Below are 26757 nucleotides of genomic sequence, written 5' to 3'. Positions count from 1 at the left end.
TGCTGTCACAGAGAAGCTTCAAAGCAAAATACAGTGATTAATTGCCAACCTGATTAACAGAGATGGAACTGGTCCCAACACAGAGTAGATTGTTCTTGGATACTGCTATTTATTCTGCCTCCCTCTGGATTCGGTATACCAATTTCTTACCCTTGTAATGTGATCTGTGTGGGAGCTGATTATAGACTTGTTAAGTACATAGAAACCACGCAGTGTGTGCCTTGTTATTTTGTGTTAAAGACAAGATAGAGAATAATGGAGACATCTTTGCTCCTGCCTTCAGGTCTAGTTTATAGACTATGGGTGTATTAAATTTGAGCACACTATCCTCCCTCCCTTATAAGCCTTCATTTCCAGGTAGAAGTAGAAATGCATTCCTGATCTTAGTTGAAATTGTAGTGCTTCCTGTGTACATTTGGGCAGCAGTCATTCATCCATCCAATAGTTACCAAGCCTGTCCTGGGTGATGGGTAATGTCCTTGGGACACACAAGGCTGGAGCCTTTGTCCTTAGCAAGCTGAGTCTCATCTGAGGCAGGCATAGGGTTGCCAGATTTAGCAAATAAAAAACACAGACCACCCAGTTAAATATTGCATGGGACATACATACAATAAAGAATTATCTGTGGTTTATCTGAAATTCCAATTTAACAAGGCACCACGTGTTTTCTCTGGTAACCCTAGGCTGACGTAAAAATTCATCGGGTGCAACAAAAAAAATGGCATTTCTGCTGGTTGTGCACACACAGCACTGTGGACACACAAGAGGAAGAACGCTTTCGTTGTCTGGGAGAGTCAAAGGAGGCCTCACCTGTTTGTGGGCCGACTTGAAAGAATGATGTATTTGCGCAGCGATCTGGAATAAGATTTGACAAGCAGAGGAGGAGGGAGGAAATTCCAGATGCAGGGAAGAGCACAGAGTTTGAGATAATGCCTGGGCTGCGTGGGTGACGGGAGAAGGGCGCAATCGAGCACGATGGCCAGGTCCTGAAGGGCTTTGGCAGAAAGGTGTGTGGTTCACAGCTTCATTCTGCCCTCAGCAGGACACCATCCAATCTATACTTTTTCCTCTTATTTCTTTCATATAATCAGACTCGGACTAAATAGTGTTTCACAAAATGTGGGCCACAGATCAATGTTATGTGAGACATAATTGCAGGTAATAATTTCCGGTGACCTGGGGTAGCATTAAATAACCTCAACTCATGCAGGGAGAATGCTGATTCCCTTTTATTTTTTCAGTGTAAAATGTTATTTTACATAAACCAAAAAAGTTTCTTGATTTTATGTGTACACTTAACAAATTCATAGACTTTATTATTTGGAGTAGTTTTGGAGTTGAGAGACATTGGGCAGAAAGCACAGAAGGTTCTTATATATCCCCTCTTAATTCCTTTTTAATTGTCTTTCCATTACTTCTGATTACTAAAGAAGAAAGTCTTAATTTGGTGCTATTCTATCTTTAACACCTTTCTAATAGTTGTCATTCTGTTGGAAGAGAGGGAGAGAAAAGAGAAAGGAGTAGGGAGAAGGGGAGGGGAGGGGAGGAAGGGAGGGGAGGGGAGGGGAGGCGAGGGGAAGAGAACAGTCAGGCTTTGCATCTTGGACAAGCCACATACCAAGTTAAGACTTGAAAACAAAAATCACCTTGTTTTCGATATTTGTTTACAAAGTTTTCTTCTATGTCTGAGAACAATATTCGTCCTCTGTTTAGGTTTGGTGATAACAAGCTTTGTTGCAAATAAATGTATTCGTATACAAAAAAGTGAATCAATTAAGTAAATAATACAAGTGACGTGAATGACTGAAGCTCAGAAACTGCAGGGCTGAGGAATCCTGGCTGAGTTTGCATTCTTACCTGGTGGCAAGTTCCCACAGGGCTTATTCAGCATTGATGGAGGAGTTTTCTGGAGAAAAGCGCCATCTGAATAAGGATCCTGGGGGAGCAGGGGCTGTATAGAAATCCTGTACTTTGCTCAAACTCCCTGGCTGTTCTTCTCCACCATCTCATTCTCATCTAGTCACCCGGTCCTTTTCTTCAAAGCCCGGATGAAGAAGAGTCAAGTGGGCGCTCCAAGAGGATACTTAATGCGAAGGTCCCAAGCATTTGCCCTTAAAAACTTGATGGAACAAAAAGGCTCAAGATTTGTTTCATAGTGAGTACCCACAGCACAACTAAAAACGACTGGTGTCACACACAGATGTTTAGGAACGTTGCTGGGAGACAGACTATATCAGCAAAGGACATTTCCATGAAATCCATGTCCTCAGTCAGGGTTCATGGGCCAGAGAGATACTAGTGAAAGGACTGACTGAGGCAGTAGATTTTATCTGCTTTGAGAGAATCTTGTCATGTTAGCTGATCATTCCTGTAATTTTCTCTAGCATACCTGGGTTCCCATTTGGGCTCAACCATTAACTGGCCATGTGACGTCGGGCAAGGAGCTTCATCTCTGAACTTTCTTCTACATCTGTCTGTAAAATAGAAGGGTATTTACCTTGAAGATTAGATGAGATGGTGTGTGGCATTCTTGAATCTCGTTTTGTCAAACGGGTTACAAATTGATTTTGTCTTTCCTCTTTGGTTCTAATGCCTGAGGTTTGTAATCAGTTCTTTGATGTACCAGCAGTGCCCACCCTAAATATGCATCAGAATAATCTCAATTCCTCTTGTGAACTGCCACATGCACCCAGTATCTGATTTAGGCTATCTGTGGAGAGGGGGGTGTCTGACAATATGCATTTCTTACAAGTTCCTATGTGATACTCCTGGTCCCAGAACCTCACTCCCTTTGCAAACCCCTGTCCCAGGTCAACCCGATGCAGATGAAACCCTCACGGCAATGGCCTTCTGTCGTGACTCACCAGAACCGAAGGTGAGAAATATATTTTACATTGTAGCCTTAGTATAAACATACATGTAACTAAACCAGTTTCATGAAATAATACCATTGTTACAGTAAATACACTCTGATACTTTTTGTTCTATGAAAATGCTGACCCACTAACTTGTATTTTATGAATCATTACTGGAGCATGTCTCAGCTGGAATATTCTCTTAGTGCTTGATAAATAAATATTGCATTGGTAAAAAATGTATAACTCAGAATTAGACAGCAAGGCAAAAATTAAGTGACATCTTGTTCTCTTTTCCTATCAAAATAGGCCATTATAAAAAGCATGGACCCTTCTACTCTTAGGCAAGAGAAATCACACTGAGACCTTGGCTGCCGAAAGCGAGACAGAGAAATCCTTGGTTTCTACGGAATTCTCTAAGACTCTGACATGCATCCTGTTTTATTGTTAAAATGGAAGGCAGGGCTGGAAGAACAATGAAGGAAAATGAAACACCTGCTTGCTCCAACATGTAGAGAGACGCTACAGAATGTAAAATGCCTGGGGCTGCTGGAGACACTCCTGGCCACACCTCCTCCTCCTCTCTAAAGACATTTTCCAGGCTGCTGTCTCCAGAGGCCAGGGACTCATGTGAGTTGATTTAGTATAAAAGTGGTCCCTGCTTTTCATCACTAACTTGACATTTTATGCGTTCAGGGACAGAACTCCACCTTTCTGATGTCACCAGCTATATAATGATTTCCCACCTGTCTTCCACACAGTGGCCTGGCTGTGGGGATGGGTGGGGGCCTTAGCCAAGGTGGTAGGCATATCCACTCACCTGGACTAGTGCCAATGCGGATGGAGGCCCCTGTCATCAGTATGGCCCACAGCACCCCAGTCACATTCTTTGCCCTTCCAGCAGCTTGGATCTTTAGAGCAGGCTAGCTCAGGCTGCAATCCCGGCACTGAAATAAATCTTTTCTGGCCCAGCCTCTGTCTGAGCTGGGCCAGACTATCACCGGATTAAAATATCACCATGTTAAAATATCACTCGGATATCACCTGGGCTTGATAGAATGGCGTGTCTGGAAAAGGGGGAGGAGTGACAAATTCCAGCCCCCTGGGCTCTTTCTTTGATGGAGAGAGGAATACCTCTTTCTCTGTCCTGCCTGATGCGCTAAGCACATCTGAGCCCAAAGATTTAGGCAAGGGGCCCTGCTAACTTCCATCCTTGCCCCGTGGTGAGGTCAGGCTTGTGGGGAGGAGAAATGTCAGGCTTGATTTGTCCCCAGGCTGAGCAGCAGTAAAGCCCCTTGAACATAAAGCACAGCCTCCTCACTCCATGAAGGCCCCATCTGCCCCACTGGGGCAGGGTCTGAGCTGGAAAGAAGCAGAGCATCATTAACAATGCCTGAGACTTTTATTAAAATAGGAACAAAAACTTTCTTGGAACCCAAGTGCTCCTGTTAATTTCTAAGTCCAAGTCTGTTTGAACTTGAGACCTGCAATTGTCATAAAACATTTCCTCATTCTTAAGATCTCAGTAAATGGTCATTTCATCCTTTCCAGCAGGAGGACGGAGCAATAAAGAACATCTATGAATAGCACTGGAAAGGGTGATTCAGACAAAAAGAGAAAAGCAAGACAGAAATACTCAGAAATAACTCAGATTCTCCATATCCCTCCTCTCTGTTTTAATTTCATGTAAAGGCTGGCTATATCTGTCCTTGGATTTTATGAATCACAATTTATCTTAGGTACCTATAACAGTGCTTGGCTTAGTGTAGGTGCTCAAAAAATATTTCTTAAATGACCAATAGATGTCCATTTTGGCTTAAGCTGTCATGTGTTGGTTTCCTCAATATATTCCAAAGACTTCTAATAAAGCACAGGGATCCTATGTCGTTAATAGCTAGGGAAAGCTAGCTCTACTCTATGACTTGAGACTGACAGCGTTCATCTGATGGCAGCCTCGTGGTGCGAATAGTGTGAGAGGAAGCCACATCTTCTCTGGGCTCTAAATGTCTGAGCTATCTCAGTTAAGAAAAAATAAAACAAAAATAACATTGTAGGTAGTAAAAGGACTTCCTTGCTTTTTCTGTGGAAAAATTTTTTTTTTAATTTATAGAAGAATTCTAGAAAGGTATTGGGGGAGAGAACAATAACACAGTTCTAATACAAGGTGATGCATTGGAGAATTCAGTGCCATATACAATGTCTCTCTTAGACGAGGCCTCTGAATATTTGGAAAACACCAGGTCAATAGGCATTTAAATATATATTTCTTTATTGAAGTCTAGTTGGTATATAATATTATATTGGTTTCAAGTATACAACATAGTGATTCAACAGTTATATATATATATTATATTTATATATATATATATTATATATATTATTTATATATATATTATATATATATATATATTAATATATATATATATTATATATAATATATATATATATTATATATATATATAACTGTTGAATATGTATATATTATATATATATAATATATATATTATATATATATTATTAAATGCTCACACCAACTAGTGTAGATACTATCAATATAGAAAGGTGTTGCAGAGCTATTGACTATATTCTCTATGCTGTACTTTCATCCCCTTGACTAGTTTATATTATGATTGAAATTTTTGTGCCTCTTTATCCCCTTCACTTATTTCACCCACCCACCCCGATACCTCTCCCATGGTAACCACCAGTCACTTCTCAGTGTCTATGAGTCTATTGCTGTTCTGTTTGTTTCATTTTGGTTTTAGATTCCACATATATATGAAATCATTTGGCATTTGTCTTTCTCTGCCTGGCTTATTTCACTTAGCATAATACCCTCTTGGTCCATCCATGTTATTGCAAATGGTAGGATTTCCTTCTTTTTATGACTGAATAATATTCCATTGTGTGTATGTACCACATTTTCTTTATCCATTCATCTACTGAGGGACATTTTGGGTGCATCCGTATCTTGGCTATTGTAAATAATGTGGCAATAAACATAGGGGTGCATATATGTTTGATTCAGAGATATATTTTCTTTGGGTGAATTCCTTGAAGTGGAATTACTGGGTTGTATGGTATTTCTATATTTACTTTCTTAAGGAACCTCCATACTGCTTTCCACAGTGGCTGTACCAATTTACATTCCTACCAACAGTGTAGGAGGATTACCTTTTCTCCACATCCTCACCAACATTTGTTATTTTGTCTTTTGGATAGTAGCCATTCTGACTGGTGTGAGGTGATATCTCATTGTGGTTTTGATTTGCTTTCCCTGATGATTAGCGTTGTGGAGCATCTTTTCATGTGCCTGTTGACCGTCTGTATTTTCTTTGGAGAAATGTCTTCAGGTCCTCTGCCCACTTTTTAATTGGGTTATTCATTTTTTTTTTTTTTTGGTGTTGAGTCATATGAGCTCTTTATATATTTTGGATGTTAACCCTTATCGGATAAATCATTTACAAATATATTCTCCATACTGTTGGTTGCCTTTTTGTTTTGTTGATGGTTTCCTTTTTTGTGCAGAAGCTTTTTAGTTTGTTGTACTTCTGCTTGTTTATTTTTGCTCTTGCTTTCCTTGCAGAGCAATAGGCATTTATTTGTTTCTTGATCATTGCGAAGAATTTCACCTTTGGCAGTTCTCTGGAAAACCTCAATGAACTGATATTATTTAGCTGTTTAGGGCCTCTGTTGTGAGGATCATAAAAACATTACCTAAGAAATCTGCTCAGAGTAAAGTAGAAGGGCCAAGTTAGAGAATGGAAATGACACAACATCTGATATTGCAAGAGTTTTAAGCAATTTTTCAGTGAGACTGCAATGTGTACTTCCAACCTGTAAAGCATTAGGAGACCAAAAGAACGTTATAATATTTGGGAGAAATAAAGACACAAACACATTCAATATGGCCTTTTAAAATGTTGCAACTGTATTTTGTCTTAGAGATCAGCTTACATTAGTTCTTGAATCTTTGCTTCTAATTTTTCAGCATCAGCTCCACAAAATTCAAAGATCTGTTCACGAACACACAAAGGTGAAATATTTATTGGTTCAAATATTACAAAGATGTTAAAGCTTTGAGGGTTTTGCTCCTGTTTGTAAAATGATCCTCTGCTCATTTCCATTGTCTGCCGCATACTTTAAATATACACACATACGCACTAAATACATTACATTCATGATATTTTAATTATTTGGCATCTTTTCAAAATTGTTAATGCTAGTGTTTTGCCAGATTATATAAATCTCCATAATATCCTTCTAAACTTAAGATTTAAAATATATTATGGTGTTGGAAATGAGGAAGCCCATCCATTGAAACTTCTCAGAGTTTTTTTATACGTTGATAGTGAGGGTTTGTTAATTTATATAGATGTTTGCCAGAGGTCAAATGGCTTTTGATTTCCCATTCCTTGACCTTTGCCCAGGTAACAGTATGATAATCAATTGATTTTAAGGAGCAGTTTTCTTTTCAAATTTTCACATCTCTGAATCAGAATGCAGTAGATAGCATATTTTATTTGCAACACTTTTCAATAGCGTTCAATGGTGCATCTGTCAATGGGCATCTTCTATTTGATGAAATATAGAAGTTAAGACCCTTACTATTCATCATCTCTTTAGTACCAGTTGTGTCAGATAGTTGGACAGAAGGAAGAGAGTGGATAAACTAAGGCTGGGATTGGGTGAAGGCTTCAGCGAGGGAGGTTTTAGAAGCCAGAAATGGTGTAAGAACTTTGGGACAGAAATTGGAAAAGTCTAGAATTAACTTGAATGCTCAGGGTGCAGCAGAAAAGAAACTAGCCCCACGTCCAATGATTCTGCTTTCCCAGGCAGCAGCATTCTGTCTGGTGCTTCCTGTGCACTTCACGGTTCACTCTATTTCTAGCAGGGAAACCCCAGACTTGTGACTCTGTCCTGATCCCATTTCACTTACCGGTTTGCTCACGAATCCACTTCTATAACAGCAAATTGCTCTTTTGAGTCTTGAGAATAGGGTTACCTAAGGGTGGGTGCAGAATTTCATCATTTGTCTGGGTTGCGTGGTTTGTAGCCACCTCCTCTCTCTATAGTTCTCTTAGCCCTGGCTGCCAGGGGAAGAAAATGTTACAAAGGATCTGCAAAAGTCTTCCTTTCCTAAGAGTCAGGCGGCAGCTTGCTGGTGTCCCTAGGCATGAAGGGAGCTTCATAATCCTGTAAGGCCAGAGCAGGTACCAAGACAAGAACTCCTGGCAAAAATGGAGGCAGGGACTGGCTACCTGAATGACAAGACTTGGCAGGGAGCAGGTGAAGGATGCTAAACTCAGCCAAGTGTGCCTATTGATAGGAAGCTAGGGACCACTGGGAGGCAACGGAAGCCTTAGCATGCTCCATAAAACTCAAGATTGGGAAAGAGGAGCATGCTTTTCAACTCTTTTTACTTGACAACAGGACATCTTAGCTCAGTATGGTCTTAAAGGAAATTCATCCATCATTTCTAACCAATGCTGAGACGGAATGCAGAGTGTGAGACGTTTTGGGGTTCCACCTCCGTCTTAAGACTGCCTTTCCCCATGGGAGTTGGAAGGGCAGGTGTCCCTATATCTGCAGTCCTTCTCTTGCGGCTTCTGCCCTAGATTCCTCCTGTGTGTCTATCCTCTACTCCTCTGTTTCAGGAGTGACTTGACTCAAGTGAAGGCCCGTATGACAGCTGAGCAGAAGAGAGACACTGGTAGGCAGGGACGAGGAGCTCCCTGGTGAGTCTGTTTCCTGTGACTACTGCCATGTAATTCTAGACATACCCCCTGGTCCCCCAGTGCTCTATAAGAAAATATTTTTGTTACCCTTACAACAATAATTCTGGTGGGTCTGATTATGCCTATTTATCTTAGGATCTTCCTTGTTGCCAAAGGGCATTTTAGAGCCAAAGAAAGTTTGAGGGCTCCTAAAGATGGGCTTCTCTTCTTGGAGAGAGCTACCTATGTCCAACAATAGTTAAAAAAAACATTTTATTATGGACACTTTCAAACATACACAAGAACAGAATAACAAAGTGATTCCCTCTCCCCATTTACCCATCAACTGAATCCAATTAGAGGCAGTTTTTTAAAATGCTGAAGACATTCAATCGCCTACAAAAAGACTATTGCTGTTATTGGGAAAATATAAAGGGTCTGGAGATGGTGTTTCTTTCCTAACAAATGGACTCCTGAGAATATAAATTAAGGAGTCTGACTAATGATGCATCAGAGGGTAATTATAATAAAATGCCTTGGCTAGTTGAATTGTAATTTGGTTGAGTGACCACTGGAGTTATATTTGGGTCAGCTGTAGAAAAGCGTAACGATTTTCTGGACATCTGTACAGAATTAAAAACAACTACAAAAACAGCAAAATCCTCAAAGCAACATCAGCAATAACAAGGCAAACAGAAAAGCACAACCAACCAACACAAGACGCTTTTTGGGAGATGGTTGTAGAAATGTTCACTATGGTACCATTTTATAATTTGTAATAATATGATGCTCTTTTTCTTTTTTACCAAGGGCTTACTAAGGCATTAGATTTCATTATTAAAATGGAAAGGATATGTCGAATAAGAGAATGTTCAAAAGTTCTCAGCGTTCTATCGAAGAGGTGGGCAGCGTTAGTTACTATTTGATTCTACGTCGGCTTCTTTCTCTGACTCCATGCAGACCCATTCCCTCCCCTGAACCATCAGAATAGCACTGCAGGTGTTTGTACACTTCCCCTTCAACTTTCACAACAGCCAGGGCAGGCCCCACACATGCAAGCACTTCAGTGAAGATTTTTGGAATTGAGTGAAATCCAACCAAGAAGGCAGCGCTCTTAGAAACAGTCTGTTTCAAACAGGCTGAATTTATATACACTTGAATTCAAGAAAAGAACATATAAAAGCCATCTGTTATCTAATTCTTTCCAATCTATAACTGGCCTTATTCTCAACTTGTTCCAATAATGTCATTTCTGTAAAACATTATTTTCATCATCTTGTGGCTGATTGAGAACCTCTGCATATGTTTCTTAGAGCACTGGTGTCATAAATAGTGATGGAAGTGCTTTCTTCCTTTATGTTAGGGGTTGACAAACTGTTTTGTAAGGGGCCTGATGATACCTACTTTACGCTTTACGGGCCGTATGGTGTTTATTGAAACTACTCGAATCTGCTATTGTAGTATGAAACTAGCCATAGACAATATTTAAATGAATAGGCATGGCTGTATTCCATTAAAACTTTACAAAACTGGTGGAGGGTCAGATTTGGCCCTGAGGCCTTAGTTTGCCAACCTTATTCTATGCCATCAACTGAAGTTGTTGAGACACGTGAAGCTGACTGATAGCTCATTACTCAGTACAATGTGGCTTTCTGTTGAAGGGAAAAAGCAACATGAGTCTAATGTTATGGGAATTCATCTCAACCCACATAGAGAATAGGAAAAATGATTTTGGACTCTGGCCAGAGATGCCATTCTGCCCATTACTGGAAGTATTGATGGGACTTTGTTCTCGGGGATAATGGTTTTAGGGTCCTTCCCTTCAATGGCTTATCCTCCTGTTCTCATGTTTCCACTGGAAGATCTGCTCAACTATCCAGGCTTGGGAAAATATGTCTGTTTCCCATATCCCTTTCCTGATTTCTCTCCAAGTTCAGAAGCAAGCTTATGAGTTGAGACTAGACAGAGGAATAACTTCATGCCTCTCCTCTCCCTTTTTGAGGGTGTTTTGATCAAGGGACAAGCCTGCTGTCCTCCCATTGTCCTTCTCCTTCTAGAAAGCACCTCTGAAGGGGCCTAAGAAAGAGAACCATGATGGATGATGGATCCTTCACCAACCCCAAGGAACAGGCCCACCCTCCTACCTCCAGCAAGTGCTCTTTGTGGTGGTGACTGATGATTCTGTTGTGTGTACCTGGAGTGATGGACCATGCCACACTGTCTTGTCCAGTTGATCTGCATGCACATCAGTATTGATGAGGTGTACCTGGCTTTACTCTCGGGGTCCTAAGTTTCCACTGTCATATCTGGTTGTGAGGCAATGGTTGCCTGGCAAGATATGTCTACGTGACCAGTCCCTACAAAAAGGCCTCAGACCTTGAGACTCAGAAGGGCATCTCCAGGCAGAGACATCCCACACATGTCCTTAAAGTTCATTGCAAGAGAGAAAGGAGCACTCCTGTATGTCCCTGGACAAGGAAGAACACGGAGAAGTCTCTGCTGAACCTTTCTGGACTCTTTCAGTGCAAGTTTTTCCTAATGCCTTCGCTCTGCATTCCTTGTAATAATAAATCTTAGCTATGAGCACAGCCTGCTATGGAGTCTTGAAAGTCCTTCTGGTCAATCACTGAATGAAACACTCTTATAGTTCAATGATTTAAAATTCAGAGAAGAACAGGGATAGGATTTGGATGCAAAATTTAAGGGACTCCAAAAGCTCAGTAATCAAGATAAAAAATATTTTAATGAATATTTGTAGAAGTTAAAAATTAATGCAAACATCCAAAATGAACGAAACAGCAAACATTCAAATAAGGACAGGATTCCACCCTCTACTTCCAATATCCTGTCTCATGTGGTTCCCTGCACTGAAGAGAAGAAGTACGAAAGTAACTATTGCCTGTTGGTTGCTAAAGCTGAGAGCAGCATCTTTAGCAATGCTGCTAGGGTTGCTAAATGGAGCTAAGGGGTTGCTGCACTTCCAGCTTTCCCTCCTTCTTAGTTCCTGCCCCCTCCAGTCAATTCATCTCTACCAGTGTATCAGCTGCTTACGGGGTTGAGGCGTAATTCTCCTTAGGGATCTGCACCCTATGAAGCCCTAAAGACCATGAGAGAATTGACTTTCTTTTTCATGCAGAACTCCTCTGTGCCTAACACAATCCTTAACAGGTTCAATATGACTGAGTAGGTAACTACTGAATGCTAGGATGACTTAGATTAAATGGATATTGTAGCTATTCAAAGTGCTTTGAGGTTTCTTATAACCTTTATTATTGTCAAATTTCTATTTATTTATAAATTTTCAGAGCAATCAGTGCATAGATAGATTCTGGGGTTCCAATGGTAGCTATATTTTAGAGTATATACTAAGTCCAGTGCTAAAACACTTTATACACATTATTGCAAATTTTCATAACAATAGACACATGATATAGTCTCTATGCCACAGACAAGGAAATGGAGCATCAAAGTGGCTAAGGCACATTCCTAAGGTCACCCACTAATAAGAGGCAGAGTTGGGGTTCAACTACAGCTGTCTGACTCCAGAGATGGCAAAAACTAGGTGCAGACATTCTTTTGGGGGGTGGGTCAAGCACTGATTTTTATGAACTTGACCAACAAGTGTTTGGGAGGGTGATTCTCCAGGGACAACCCTCTTCCTCACTTCCTTTGTCTTACCTATTGTCCCTGCCTGGCCCTCCAAGACACCGGATTTGTGATCTCTACTTGCTGTTCTGCCCTCTTTCTAGCACACCATTATGCCACCCACTTGGGATTCTCTTCATCTCTGTACCTACTTCAAGAGGGAATGACTTCCATGACCTCAGCTGGAGCCCTGTAGTTCACAAGCATAAGGGTGAGACTTACTCCCACTTAATATGAAAGCTCAGTTCTGAATTATTCACTTGTGAGTAACTAATTTATTAGCATTCATGTACCCACTGCCCATCACTCTTATGAGTGGACTTAAGTGCTTTGGGAAACCATTTTACTTTCATAACAAAGAGTGAAAGATGGAACCAACTTTTGATGGTTTGTCTACATTAAAGCAGTTGGCCAAGACTCGCTAAGTCTTTGTCACTCCGCCTTTCCTCTACTCCACAGACATTCACCAACTTTGGCCTCAAACCAGCTTGATCAACCTAGGGGATCTATCAGTGTGCTGTGGAGGCTTATTGAACACCCTAGGTTTATATGCACACGTGTATTTTTTAAGTGCATCTGTGTATTTTTCTGGAGAGAGAGAATTTATAGTCTTTATAGGATTTTAAGAGGGTCTATAAAACAAATTTATGAAGCACTTAGAATACAGTGTAATATTCTGGTTACAAAATCCAGCCAAGGTTTTGGGTTCCCCATTGGGAAGACACCACAGAAATGTACTTTTTTTTTTTAAACCACAATTAACCTTACTGGGACATGATGTGGTATCCTAGATAAAAATACTCAGGAATACAGCAGGAAGGAACAAGCTCACCCTATTTATTACCTGGGATTTGCTCTGGCTATCCCTTGCCCTAAAACTATGAAAAAATTACAGCTATTTTTTATAGCACATCTTGCCAGATGTTCATCCAACCTCTTCATGAAAAGTTCCAGCACCAGGGAATGCCCATTATACACCAGGGCCTTAGCTCATTATTATATAGCTTCATTTGTTTTACTTTTATAAAGTTCTATTTTGTTTACATTCTCAGTAGTTTGGAAATACTTAAAATGAGCTAGAATCGAGGGCAAGATAAAATAACCAAACCATTAGAGGATGATGCAGTGTGGGAATGGCAGTTAGGTAATTCCAGGAAACTGTGGATAATGGAGGCTATTGTATTTGAGTTACAAGAGGCAATCCTGAAATTATTGGCAGCCACAGGAAGAGAATACAGGGATTTCTGATCTAATGCAAGGAAGCAGGTCGTATTTTTCAAGGGAGGCCAATATTCTCCTGTGTTCTCTGAGGAATTCTCATAAGGCTTCTTAGTCAATGTATATTTAAAAAGGCATAATGGATGGTGGCTCTTTGTGAGATGTTTCACCAGCAATGTGGACGTTTGTTAAAACAACCTTAATAGAAACTGGTTGCTAGTATTTTTTTTTTTTAAGTATTGGAAAGGTAGTACTTAACTGCCTCAGTAAGTCAATTTTCAGTTGTACTGTCCCAGATGAAAGGGAGGAGCATATTTATGGAAGTGATCTCAAAGAAATACATTTAATTTTTCTCTAATCCCAGCAAAACAGCAGATGTCGTTGAAAGTCTTCCTAGTCAATTCTATTGAGAGAGGAAAGTCACATGAACTGTTTTTTGCCTGGCCTCTCTGAACTTCCTCTGGTTCCACTGATTTTCCTGTGCAGACCACTGTACGATAGAACTCGAGAAGAACCTCAGAGGGATCATGGTCTGACTGTAGCTCTGGATGCCATGGTTGAATTGGGAACCCATCTATATGCTGCTCAGAGACCATATGCTGGGAACTAAATCAAAAGAGATTAAATATTTGCAAAACTGTAATATCTCTGTAATTTGTCTCTGTAATATCTCCTGCCCCCTTTCTTGGTCTTTTTCTTTTGCACTGAAGATTGGTCTTGCTTGTCAAATGGAGCCAGCATTATCAATCTTTTCTGAAGGCTTTCAAATGATGTAGATATAAATTGATATATGTATGACTCTTTCTGTAGATATCACATATCCAAAGTATAGAAATAGACTCTTTTGTATATTGTGACATAAGTGATCTAAAGTTTTTTTCTTAAAAAAAAAAATAACTCTTATAACCAAGATCCTAAGTTAGTAATATTCAATAGGAAACTTGATTCTCAAGAAAATTTCTTGGGACATGAAGATCCACATTATAGTCACAAGTTTGCTGGATGACTCTGGAATTAGAATATAGGGAGGCAGCCCAGTTTAAAGGATGGTGTCATTAATTCAGTTAACATTTTTTCATTAGCTAACTGGCAGAAAATTTAAATGAGATCCTTAGTGATCCCTAAAATAAGGCATTTTGTTCCATCAGTTCAAAAGGGATCCATGCCCTATAGACACCAGTTCTGAAATAATTGTTTGTAAGAGGTCCTCTCACACAACTAAGGGCTCTTCCACCTCTGGTAAAGCAGGGCCAAACCTTTCCTCAGAAGCGTAACTGTGGATTTTCTCAAGAGCCTAGACACATAAGCAACTGAGAACCCAAAGTTTTGTTTCATAAATGGAGAACAAATTGTTGAGTGGCATCAGCCCTCAAGCAATATTATCTGCAGAAGGCGTGAAACCAGAAAGTTGTTCTAAGCTGGAGACAACTTTCCCTGAGTCGGATCAGTATGAGAACAGAATCAGGAAGGGAGGCAGAGCTGGCAATGGGCTGCAGGGAAATGACAGCAGCATTCATTCATTTGTTCACTCTTTAATCAAACACAAAAACGAGTATTTTTCTATTTAGGAAGGATCTTCTAGATACTGGGGATTCAAATCAGACATGAACTCCTCCAAGTGCTTGGAATAGTCTGAGACAAATATACCAAGTCAAGATCAGAGTCAAATAGAAATGGGCTTGGAGAAGCAGACTGGGTCGTCATTATGGAGACATTTATGTTGCTTGAATACAAGGGTTTAGTCTTGATTCTGCAAGCCATGGAGGGGGAGGAACATCAGATTTTAAATAAAGGAATGACATATGTGGAGCTGTGCAAGGATCTGTTTGGAAAAGGGAGTGGTGGTCCGGTGTGAACCTGGGGGTACAGAGGAGCACTACTGCAATTGTTTGAGGTAACAGCATTTACAGCCAAACCTAGAGGCAGGGATGAAATTACTAAAAGAGAAGAGGTAGAATGGGAAAAAGATGGAACGGAACCTTGGTAAACACTTATTTTTAGGACGGTAGAAACAAAGAAGATAGAGGAGAGCTTGGGAAGGAATTAGGGCTAGAAGTCCAAAGAGGAGGAAGCTTCCAGCATACAAAAGTTGTTTAGCTAATGGTGCTTTTAAAGTCGTTTAGTTAATGGTGTAATCAAGGTATACAAGGCTGAAGAAATGGCTATTTAAATTCAGCGCTGGAAGGTCCTTGGTGACTTTCAAGAGAGTAGATGAGAAATGAGTAGAAAATGAGAATTGGAAGCAATAAATATGTTGTACTATTTCAAGAATTAAACCATAAAGTTAAGGAAAGGAGTCTGACAGGACATCAGATATATTCATTAGAAATGTTTTGGTTGCAGGTGACAGAAAGAGCAATGGAAAGTTTACATCACTGAAGAATCTACGGGGGCAGTTCAGGCTTCAGGCATAGATAGAGTCAGGGCTCAAGCAATGCCATTGGTACCTCCTATCTTGATTGCTTTCCTCTGTATGTTGGCTTCATTTTCAGGTTCTCATGGTGACAAGCTAGCTGTAGCACCTTTAGCCTCCTATCTTTCCAAGTTCGAATCCAGTGAAATTAAAAGAGAAAATTTTAACCTAGCCGCAGGAGCAAAGTCCTAGAATTAGCTCTGGTTGGGGTTGGACTGGCTCAACTGGAATCAAGGGCCCTTTCCTAATGTGGATGGAGTTCACTGACTGGTCTAGGCTTGGAGATGGAACTCTAAGGAAGAACATGGACTAAGAATGGGAAAAAGTGTGGTTCCCTGGAGGAAAATCAGAGAACCAAATGGCAGTGGTGGCAAAAATAGTACCAGGTCTCAAAGAGGGTAACTGTGGATGGAGGCCTGATGCAGAAGGGAGGGAATTCAACCAAGTGGTGGTGGATGGAATCCATCGTGGAAAGCAGATGATGAATTTTCATTTCTGAGATGGAGAGAAGGAGACGATAATAAAGGATTATTCATAAACCATTTGACATGTAGGTAGGGGGAGCTGAGGGTGCAATTGTTACTAAATAGCCTCAATTTTCCAATAAAAACTCAAGAGAGGGAATAGTGAGGTTTTTTTGAAAAATTATTTAAAACTACTACACCAATTAAAGCAAATATATAAAAGCAAATAGAAGCTGAAAATCAAATTTTACAGTTGGCATATCAAATGCTTTCCTTCTTTATATTGCAGACATAATCTTTACAAGGTTTAAGCCTAAATTTTTTTATGTTACATAGGCTCTTCATAACACTTTTTAATTGTATACTCTTTTATAGAGTAGATACATCATAAATCACTTAGCCATTCTGCTAAAGACATTTAGCTTATTTCCGTATTTTATTAGAAGTACTGCTACAATTACTATTCATTTAGCTGTTTATTTTTCCTTGAGGTATTTCTGTAGCAGAAGTTCCCAAGAGTGGGATAGCTGTGTGAAAGGGAATGAACAGTTTGTTCCTGTTAAGTGTTTCAAGATCACCCTTCTTAAGGTATGTACAGGTGTCAATTGCTAGTTTCAGCACAGATCAAAGAATTTTAGACATTCTGTTTCATTAACATCTTTAAGTTAACTATCATAACTTACTGAGGACTTAGTGTGTGTCAGGATGGGTGACTAATTAACTTCAGTCATGCTAATTCATTTAATTCTCACAACAAGCCTGTGAGGGGGAAAAACTTACTATGATCCATGCTTTTAAGTGTAGGGATACTTAGATACAAAGAGGTTATTAAATAAAATGCTAAGAAGTAGGAGAAGTGGCATTCAAACCACAGAAATCTGAATCTAGAACCTGTGTGCTCCACCACCAGGCTATATTGCCTGCGATCATTTTACTTAGCATTTCCCCAAGTGTTATTAACAACTTGTATACACTTGTGTGAGACTTTCATCATGTCCTTCCTTGTAAAATTTTTTTTGATGATTCTTCCCAGATAGGAATAATAGTGGTATATTTTTTATGGATTTGGATACCTCAATGGTCTAAATGAAGAGATTTATTATATTTCATTTATTTTGTTTTTACCCCTTGCTAATATGTCAAGTTCAGAAACTAAGAACTACAACGTTAGGTAGTTGTTTATCCATCCAGGATACCTCAGACCTTCGTTTTAGATTCTGATGGTTCTACAATCTATTCAACTCTGCCAGTTACCATGGAAACATACCTTATGGGCTTGCTTGAACATCTGAAATGTGGGTATTGCTTTAATGTGGTAAGTCTGAGCCAACTCCTGGGAAAGAAAATAAATGGTATGAAGTCACAAATTTGGTACCCTCTCTGTACCATGTATAGTACTAGGGGACTTTTTGGAAGGTATGTCTAAAAGCCCAGGGATAGCTAACCCTTTATAGATTCTCCTGCTATGAGCTTTTCTAACATATCCTCAAAGCCCCCAGGAAGGTTACAATACCGAACAACTGTTCCTAGCTTTCCAGAGCTTTCTCATCCCAGAGCTCTGGGAGAGGGGTGTGAGATTGAGGCCAAAAGAGAATGGATACTGACCGGTTAAATGAGCTTGTGAAAGATTGCAGATGGTCCCTGGTGGCACCCAATATGGAGAGAGCATATTGCAAAAAATATGATAGAGTAAAGGCATCTTTATATCTGACTTGAGATATGGGATGCTATAATGGTCTTACATTTTCAGTAAGGTTTATGTTTCTCTTTTAAGCCCTACTCTTCCTTACTGCCCATCTTTGTGAAAGATGGGTCAAAAGACAAGAAAATAAGTCAGAATTCCAATAGTTTTACTCCATTACAATTTGCTTTCAAATGTCAGTTTTTGTTTGTCTTGTGTAGGAGTCAAAAGAAAGCCACTTACAGGATCAACAGAATTGGACTTTCTAAAAATTTCCAAAAATCTTTCCATAAACCTGTCATGTTATGTTAGTAAATCTCTCCTCTGACAGCTATAAAACACACATACACACAGTTATAGTTTTCATGACCACAGTGATGACAACTAATAAATAAATTACTATTAAAGAAAAGTGTGCATTTTGTTTTACCTTAAAAGACAAAGAGCTCTAATCAAAAAGGCAAAAAATAACATGCATTGGTGTGGACATGGAGAAATCAGAACCCTCACACATTGCTGATGGGAATGTAAAATGGTGCAGCTGCCTTGGAAAACAGTTCCTCAGTTCCTCAAAAAGTTAAAGAGTTACCATATGACCCAATGATTCCATTCCTAAATATACACCCAAGATAAATGAAAATACAAACATGTTTATGCCAGTATTATTCATAATTGTTGAACAGTGCAAACAACTCAATGTCCATCAATGGTTGAATGGATAAGTAAAATGTGGTATATCCATACAATGGAATATTATTCAGCAATAAGAAAGAATGAAGTACTGATACATGCTATGACATAGATGAACTGGGAAAACTTATGCTAACTAAAAGAAACCAGTCACAAACTACCATGTATTGTATGATTCCATTTATATGAAATGTTCAGAATAAGCAAATCTATAGACAGAATGCAGGCTTATGGTTGCTTGGGTTGGGGTGGGTGATGGGAGGAACTGGAGATGACTGCTAAAATTCCAAAAAAATTTTTTTTAATGATGAAAATACTCTAAAATTGCTTGTAGGGATGGTTGCATAGCTCTGTGAATATAAAAAAAGACAAAAGAGATAATGATCCTAGCTATGTATTCTGAATGCCTAATATATGATTCAGCTTAAAGGTCAATTAAACACTGTCCAGTTTAATGAAGCTAGAAGGAAATGGAGAAATGAAAATTCTTATTATGTTCTGGGCACTATGTCATATATTTTATGTATTTTATCTCATTTCATGTTCTGTTAAGTATAATTATCTTACAGATGAAGAAACTGAAGTTTATCAAGGTTAACTAAAAATAGGTCACAAAACTATCAAAGGGCAGAACAGATGAATAACAGATTTTTGTTATTCTAAATTTCAAACTCAATCTAACTATGTATGGGCCACTTGTTATTGTTACTTTTCCTCATTTTGAATGAACAAATGTTAAAAAGAATAATTTTGTAGACACATTGTACTAATAAGGTACATTTGGATGGAATACATGAGGCTGATTATTTTGGGGGTGGGATGAGAAAGGAAGGCTCTAGGGTCATGAGGGGAGAATTTTCTGGAATTCCTTGTGATTTTCAAAAAAACCTACAAAAAGCATAAAATGTAGCAAGAGGAATAGGCTTTAGAAATTGATTAATAATCTATTACAGGGATGAAAATAACTTTTTGCTTTGAGCTCAACTCCACTAACCAACACTAACCAACTAGTAGTGTTTGCCTAGAGCAACTTTGCTGAGTAGGATTCTTGGGCAGAGCTCAAGGCAAGTGGTAAAAAGTGTTGGGATTGATAGGGAAGTTGGCCACAGTACGGGAAGGAAGGGGGCAGCAGGAGAGCCACTTATTTGCTGGTTTATTTTTTTTTAAATTAATACAAAACATACAAGAGCATTATGAGGGAGTTCACTACAGTTTATCAGAAAAAAATTGTGAAATTCTCCTTCACTTTAAATTGATAATCACTGAGACAGTGTTCTCAATGACATTGTATTTGATTTTATGTATCCACATGGAAAGATTGAAGATTCTTACCTGAGAATAGTCCACATCCACATTAGCAAACATTACATTTTGGTATTGCAGAGACATTGCCTTCAAAATAAAAGAATAAAAATTCCCTATTAGCTTAATGTTAATGTTAAATTACACAGTAGAAATGCCCTTTGGCAAAAATAAGAAATGAACAACAGGTTTCCCAAGAGAGTGAAGCATCATTCTGTCATTTTATGCCTGCCTAGAGCTTGAAGCACCAAAGTCAAATGTTGGGTGTTGCCAAGGTCAAGCAAAGATCAATAGCAGGACCAGAGTCTAGGGAGCTAAACTGAGTATCAGAGTTTCAAAGTTAGAAAAGGATATAAAAGCAAAGGAATAGTGAGATGTATGTGGTCGGCACAGATGTACCCTGTGGGGTGGAGGGAGAGACAGCAGCTTTTTCCTTTGGTGTGGTGTCTGCCTTCAGTGGTCTTCAATACACATCTCTGGGTCATACCCAAATGGCCTTTACCATTTCCTCTTGCCAGGCTTTTTGGGAGATGGTGGTGCCGGTGATGCTAGAAGGCTCTTATGGCTGAGGTGACATAAAGATACTTGTGCTGACTCTTAGCCCCATTGCTTTCTGCCCCATTGCCATCATTCTGTGTTCTACTGGGTACTGAAGCAAGATTTCCCAGAATCCTTTGCTGTCCTCCAGTTGGGTTCTGCCAATGGGAAGCACTTGCAGGACAATGGAAGGTGGGAGGACAGAAGAAGTAACTCTTTTCTGCTTCTGTTTTGTTCTGGAAGCCCCTTTGGCAGCAGCAGTGACCAAGGTGTGGGTGATGGGTCTGGGGGTGAGAGATGCAGCAACAGCCTGTAAAATGTCAGCTCTTGGGTTTTGTTTTTTCAGACAGCTGTGTTCATACTTTAACGACACTTAATAGCATCTTGATTTCTTTACTTTAATATCATACCTCAAGCATTTGCAGTGATCTCTTTCAAAAGGGACCTCTCTGACAGTGGTGTGAGGTGTCCAGAGCTTGCCCAGATAGAGACAGTAACAGGTGGCACTCTCCCTGGGGGCTGTTCCCATGGAGAAGAGGGAAGAAGCATGACTGGGTGACAAGGTGGATACGTGCAGAGTTTTGTTATAGGGACTCTCTCTGGCTGTTTGTCCATGGGTTGCAACTGAAGTGGGGATTCTTTCTTCATTGGCCCATTAAGATGGTGAAATTGGGGAAAAACTCTTTAATAAAAGACACAAAGGCCTTTAGAGTTTCAGAGCACTTTTCAGATTAAAAAAAAAGGTGCTGATTACCTGGTAGGAAAATGGTGTTGTTCAAGAACTCTAGGGCAATTGACTTGAACTTTTCAAGTTTGAAGATGTATGGATGTTCCCTAGTAGGAGTCATAGGAATGGGTTTGACCTGCATAGACATCTAATTCCTAGGGTCAGTCTATTTATGAAGTTTCAGAGCCTCCCAAATCTGTTAGGAAATGGACGGGGATATAGCAGTTGTCATTTCTGTATCAAGTAGTAGCCAGAAGACTTGGTAGAGAGATGGGTCCCTTGATAGTTTGGGGTTTCCTTACAGACACTGCCTCCCTCATTACCCCACTCCATCCACCGAGGCTCCTCAATCCCCCATCTTCCTTCTGCTCTGTTCTTCCTCGTGCATACTATGCTCCTGTTTGGTCACCTATTCTGTTGATCTTAACTCTAAAATGTCTCCTCAATTTAATCTTTCTTTTTTATCTAAAAACCACAGCCCTAGTTTTGGCATACCTGTTATTCATTGTTGTCCACCCTGGGTAACTTGCCTTCGTTCTTTCTAACCCATCCTTATACAATATTGCCAAAAGTAATTTTCCAAAACTCACATTTGATCATGGCTAACCCATTTTAAAATTCTTCTATTTTGGCTTTCTATATCCACTCATTAAGTTCTAGCACAAGCTCCTTCTTGATCTGGCCCCAACTTTCTTTTCAAAGCTCATTTGTTGTGACTTCCATTGTGCATACTATACATTAGCCTCACAGACCTACTTGTGTTCCTGTGATCACACCATGCAATTTCCCAACACATTTATAACCTCTCCTTTCCTAGAAATGCTCTTTTCAGGGCTCTATGCCTGGTGATCCTCTTAACCCAAGGTCAGCACCTTCTAGATTAAATCCAGCTCTCCACATGGTCTTGTAAATAAAGTTTTATTGGAACACAGTTTGCTTGTGCTTTGCTGTGTCTGTATTGCCATTGGCTGCCCTTGTGCTACAACAGGAAAGCAAGTGGTTATGATAAAGACCATATGGCCAGCAAACCTGAAAGTACTGACTATCTGATCCTTTACAGAAAAGTTTTCTGACTCTTGTTCTTAGTCACCAAGGCCCAGATCAAATGGGACTATGGAGTTTACTCAAGGCAATTTTAAGTTACTTCTCAGCATGTACAGTTTCTTATGATTCACTTCTTTCCTTGTAACACATCCTTTAGCAGAGACTCCATGGGTAGTAAACTTTTAGTTTTTGTATGTCTTGAGTTCTTGCCCCACCTTGAATAATGGTTTAGCTAGCCAGCCTCCATTCCACCTTCTTGCAGAACCGAGAAAGGAAAAAAAAAAAGGGTGGATTCCTTGGACTCCCTTGCAGCTAGAGTTCTAGATGCAAATTGATTTTATCAATGAGATGCATGCCAGTCAGACTTGGAAGGCAGCAGTGAGAAGCTACTTTCTTTTTGTTTTTGGATGTTCCTGCTGGAAAGCAAGACTGTGGATACTGGAAGGCAGCTGCATTGGAGGCTGTAGCTGCAGCAGCCGTACTGGGCCCAGTCCAGTGGCCAGGCATCAGCTTCCTGGATTCTCAGAGCAGGGGGTGCAGCAGTTACTTCTGGGCTCCAGTTCTGATCCCCCGACTGAGGCTGCAGCTCTGTTGGTGGGTGGGTGGTTTGTGGTTCCAGTAGTGTTCGCTGGTTCACCCTTACTTCTGATTACAGCAAAGTTAGAGGCCCCAGAGGGTCTGTGGTGTTCTGAGTCATTCATGGAGCTCCAGTCCAGAGCCTATTCAACCAGTCTCCCAATGACTTCATTTGCATTTAATTCCTTGCATGAAAACCCTTTTCTGTCTAATTTGGCCTCTGTTTCCTGCTTTGATCTCTAACTGATAAAGTGACCTAGAGAAAGGAGAGACTTTTCTCTAACTCCCTTATGTACTATGAGTTTAAAAAAAATTACACACATGATAATGAATACGTTGTGTTGCAAAAGTTCAGACATTACAGGAAAAGAAAATAAAGCAAAACAAGAAATTCGTAATCCTCTCCCAATTTTCATTCTCTTTCACAGAAAAAAAAACTTGTTGCATACGTATCCTTCTGCTTCCTTTTGTCTATATATAATAAATATGTCTGTATTTACGTATATATAACATGTACATATATATTCACACATACACATATATGTCTGTTTTACATAAATGGGACCATACCACATACATTTTTCTGCACTGTACTCTTTTTACTTAATACTTAAATGTTATCTTGGAGACAATCCCATCATTACATACGGGTCTACTTGATTCTTTTAACATCTGAATAGTACTTCACAGTGTGGATGCAAAAAAATTTATTTAAAAATTATGTTTGTATTAATCTGGATGCCAACAGAAAACAGATGGCACATTCAAATTAGTATAATCTGGGGAGGTTTATCTCCAAAGAGCTAACTGTAACTAACCTAGAGGTAAGGATGGGTGTAGGAGTAGCTGCAGGAGCCTGGGTATAACTGGCTGAGCTCTTACCACCTTCAAGAACTGAAGGTATGAAGGAAAGGAGAGGGTATCAAACCTTAGATTTCATTGCACTTTATGAAAATGCCTCTTGTTGGCTCTTGGCATTTGACCAGCTTTGACTGTGGCGTATGAGTGTATTTATACTCCCAAAGCCAAATATTGTATACTCAAAATTTTGAGTGTCAGATTTGAGGGGCCCATCAGATATTAAAAATGTTCCCTTTGGATATTAAAAGAATTTTAGGCATAATTGGATGTTGAGATGTCATGTAGCCAATTTCTCTATTTAGATATAGGTTTATTTTTAATTAAATGGCAAAGGTTGTAACTGTGGTTAGAATGAATTAAAGTGGACTCAAGCATTCTAGTCAAAAAAGTTGAAATGTGAGAAACCTCATTGAAAATAGAGTGTTCTCAGTTGGGTTGAGAAATCAAAACTTCTTTATATTTGAAAGAATAGGTTTCACAAAATTGACCTTACATGTGCACAAAAGGAGAAATGAAAAGAAAATACCCTGAGGTTCTTTCTGCAGCATGTTATATGAGAAACAACAAATAAAATGGTGAATACTTTTAAATGGGCAATAGGGAAATAAGCTAGATGAAACATTGTACAGACATTAAAATTATAATCTGGAGAATCTATACAAAACATGAACCGTCGTGAATGTGGGGAAAATATCTAATTATAAATATATTATAACAATTAAGTAAAATATTTTATTAAAATATTTTATAAAGTATATCAGACATGAAAGGAATATGCAAAACATATGGTTTGTTCTGATGACAGGATTGAAGGATTGGGGGCACTTTTTAATTCTCTAGTATAGTTAAAAACCAAGTATCATGTTTATCGGTAACTTAGTCCAATATTTGGAAATTCTGAACACTGTAACTTTGGTTAAATGTCATATTATGAATAATCCATTCATTTGTACAATTGTTCTCTTTTGCACATCTTGATGCTCCCTGCAGAATTATCGATAGAAAAATAGTATTAATTTTCTGATATGTGTGCCAATGATCTAATTAGATTCTGGTATATTATCTTCAGGTTAATCAGGATGCTTCAAAAAAATTATGATTCCATAATGGCTCCTAAGTGCCAGACTTTTGAGGTTCACTGGAAACATGATTTGGGGACTTTAAATTCCTTCTAAAACTGAAACTGATACTGATGATACTTACCTGTACAAGAGGACAAATCTTTTTACAAGGACCACACCATTTTGCTGAAAATTCAACCACTGCAAGCTTGCATCCAGCAGCTTTCAAAAATGCTTTGAATTCATCCTGAGACCAGAACATAAATGAGGAAACATGCACAATCACTTAATCTCATAAAGTTTTGCAGAGAATAAAGCGATAGTTTAGTTCTTAAAAACCTGAACGACCTGTCCCACCCTATTGTTCTGCAGGTGACCCAACCTTTCCTAAACGTCCCTGGGGTCATACATATTTATCTTTGTAAGTATGCGAAAGTGATGATAAATCCACAAAATATGATTAGGAGTCTAGGCACCAAATGGCAGTTGGTAATGGCTGATCACCTCTGGGGAGAAATCAAGATTGGCCAGTCAGAATGAGGGGTGGAGGGTCAGGGGTGAATGGTGGACATCTATATTTGATTTTTTTAAAACAATGCATAGACATGCATTAATAGTGAACTTTAAAAGGAGAAGAACTAATCTAACAGATTGAATCATTTCTTGTTTTTGTTTTATTTTGGGGGTTGATCATTATTAAAGCCATAGTGAAAACCATCCATTTAAGGATTTGACATGCTTCTTACTGAGTGTCCTAAGTGAATTTTTCACTGTCCATATCACTTAAGTTAGAACCTCAGATCACTGTCTCTAAAGTTGCTTGCTTCATAACAGTGAGTGTCCTACTCTAGTTATTTCTTGTATGGCTTATCTTCCCAACCAGTCCCTACAGAACTCAATCCTGATTCACTCCTGTACCTCTGTGGTCCTTAGCTGACATGTAATAAGTGCCAACAGAGTGCTTTGTTGATGCAGGAATGATTTGCTAATATATAGTGTTCTGCTGGAGATTTATTTTTCCTCTTCTCACTGGTATTGCAGCAGTAGTAGCTAATTTACCCTGTGCCTTGTATTTTCTCTTTTATTCATTACAGCCATCCTAAGGACTGGGTATTATCTCCATTTTACAGGAGAAATAGGTAAAGGGGATCAAGAGGTACAAATTTCCAGTTATAAAATAAATAAATTGTGAGGATGAAAAGGACAGCATAGGGAATACAGTCAACGATAGTGTAATCACTTTGTTTGGTGACAGATGGTAATCACATTTCTTGTGGGTGAGCATTTTGTAATGTATAGAAATGCTGAATCACCTGAAATTTAGGTGATTGTTGTATACACTTGAAACTAATAGTATGTCAATTATATTTCAGTAAAAAAATAAAATGAAAGCTGATTAACTTTCTCATGCTTGACCAGCTAGCGAGTGTTATCATTGGGATTACTAATCTAGGCATCCTCACTCGAGAGTCCATTTCCTTCACCACCCCACATAATCATCTGGCGAGATCTTCATAGTAAGGGGGTTTCCCTCCCTCTCACCGGCCCTAATGCATCTTGTGCCTATCCCTGGATCAGTCATTAAGATGGGGGGATGGGATCACTAATTGAACTAAGTCAAGAAGGACGTATCACTGGAATAAGGGATGGAGCTAATTCCATACAAATGGCACACTGTTCTGGAATAGGGGAGTTCTGACAGTTATGTTACCATTTCAATTAGTTTCAGGCAGGTGAAACTGAAGACTCAAAGAAGACATGCACTCTTCCTTTACCCATATTCCTCAAGGGGTATATTAACTTTACAGGACAGGGGTAATTAACTTTGCAGAAAGCCATGCCAAGCCATCATTGCTCACTTGCTTCTGAAGTTGTAAGGCAGATGCCATCCTCACAAGCCCCCACTGCCCTCCACTTCTCGGTAGTTACTAGGTGTAAATTGGTCTAGCTGGACCCATGAATTTGA

General features: G+C 39.3%; 1 protein-coding gene and 1 long non-coding RNA gene across 3 annotated transcripts in view; one reads left to right on the top strand and one right to left on the bottom strand.

Moving 5' to 3' along the window:
* The window catches only part of LOC140847162 (uncharacterized), a 32805-nt gene extending 20513 nt beyond the window's left edge, over positions 1-12292 (top strand). The window contains exons 2-5 of one of the 2 annotated variants that reach the window (XR_012126850.1): positions 2044-2155; positions 2811-2875; positions 3165-3485; positions 10630-12292. This is a non-coding gene — a long non-coding RNA (uncharacterized lncRNA). Of the gene's footprint in view, positions 1-2020; positions 2156-2810; positions 2876-3164; positions 3486-10629 lie in introns of both variants that reach the window. The other variant, XR_012126851.1, reaches the window with a different exon arrangement.
* TXNDC8 (thioredoxin domain containing 8) overlaps positions 5380-26757 on the bottom strand; it is a 32428-nt gene continuing 11050 nt past the window's right edge. The window contains exons 2-6 of the mRNA XM_073226456.1: positions 24934-25038; positions 20016-20075; positions 17580-17645; positions 7795-7860; positions 5380-6871 (exon numbers count right to left, since the gene is read on the bottom strand). Coding sequence (XP_073082557.1) covers positions 6809-6871; positions 7795-7860; positions 17580-17645; positions 20016-20075; positions 24934-25038 — 360 coding nt within the window. The 3' untranslated portion in view covers positions 5380-6808. The remainder of the gene's footprint in view (positions 6872-7794; positions 7861-17579; positions 17646-20015; positions 20076-24933; positions 25039-26757) is intronic.

The sequence above is a fragment of the Manis javanica genome, chromosome 2 (assembly GCF_040802235.1).
Source record: "Manis javanica isolate MJ-LG chromosome 2, MJ_LKY, whole genome shotgun sequence".
Classification (NCBI taxonomy): domain Eukaryota; kingdom Metazoa; phylum Chordata; class Mammalia; order Pholidota; family Manidae; genus Manis; species Manis javanica.
This window is presented reverse-complemented; position numbering and strand designations above follow the sequence as displayed.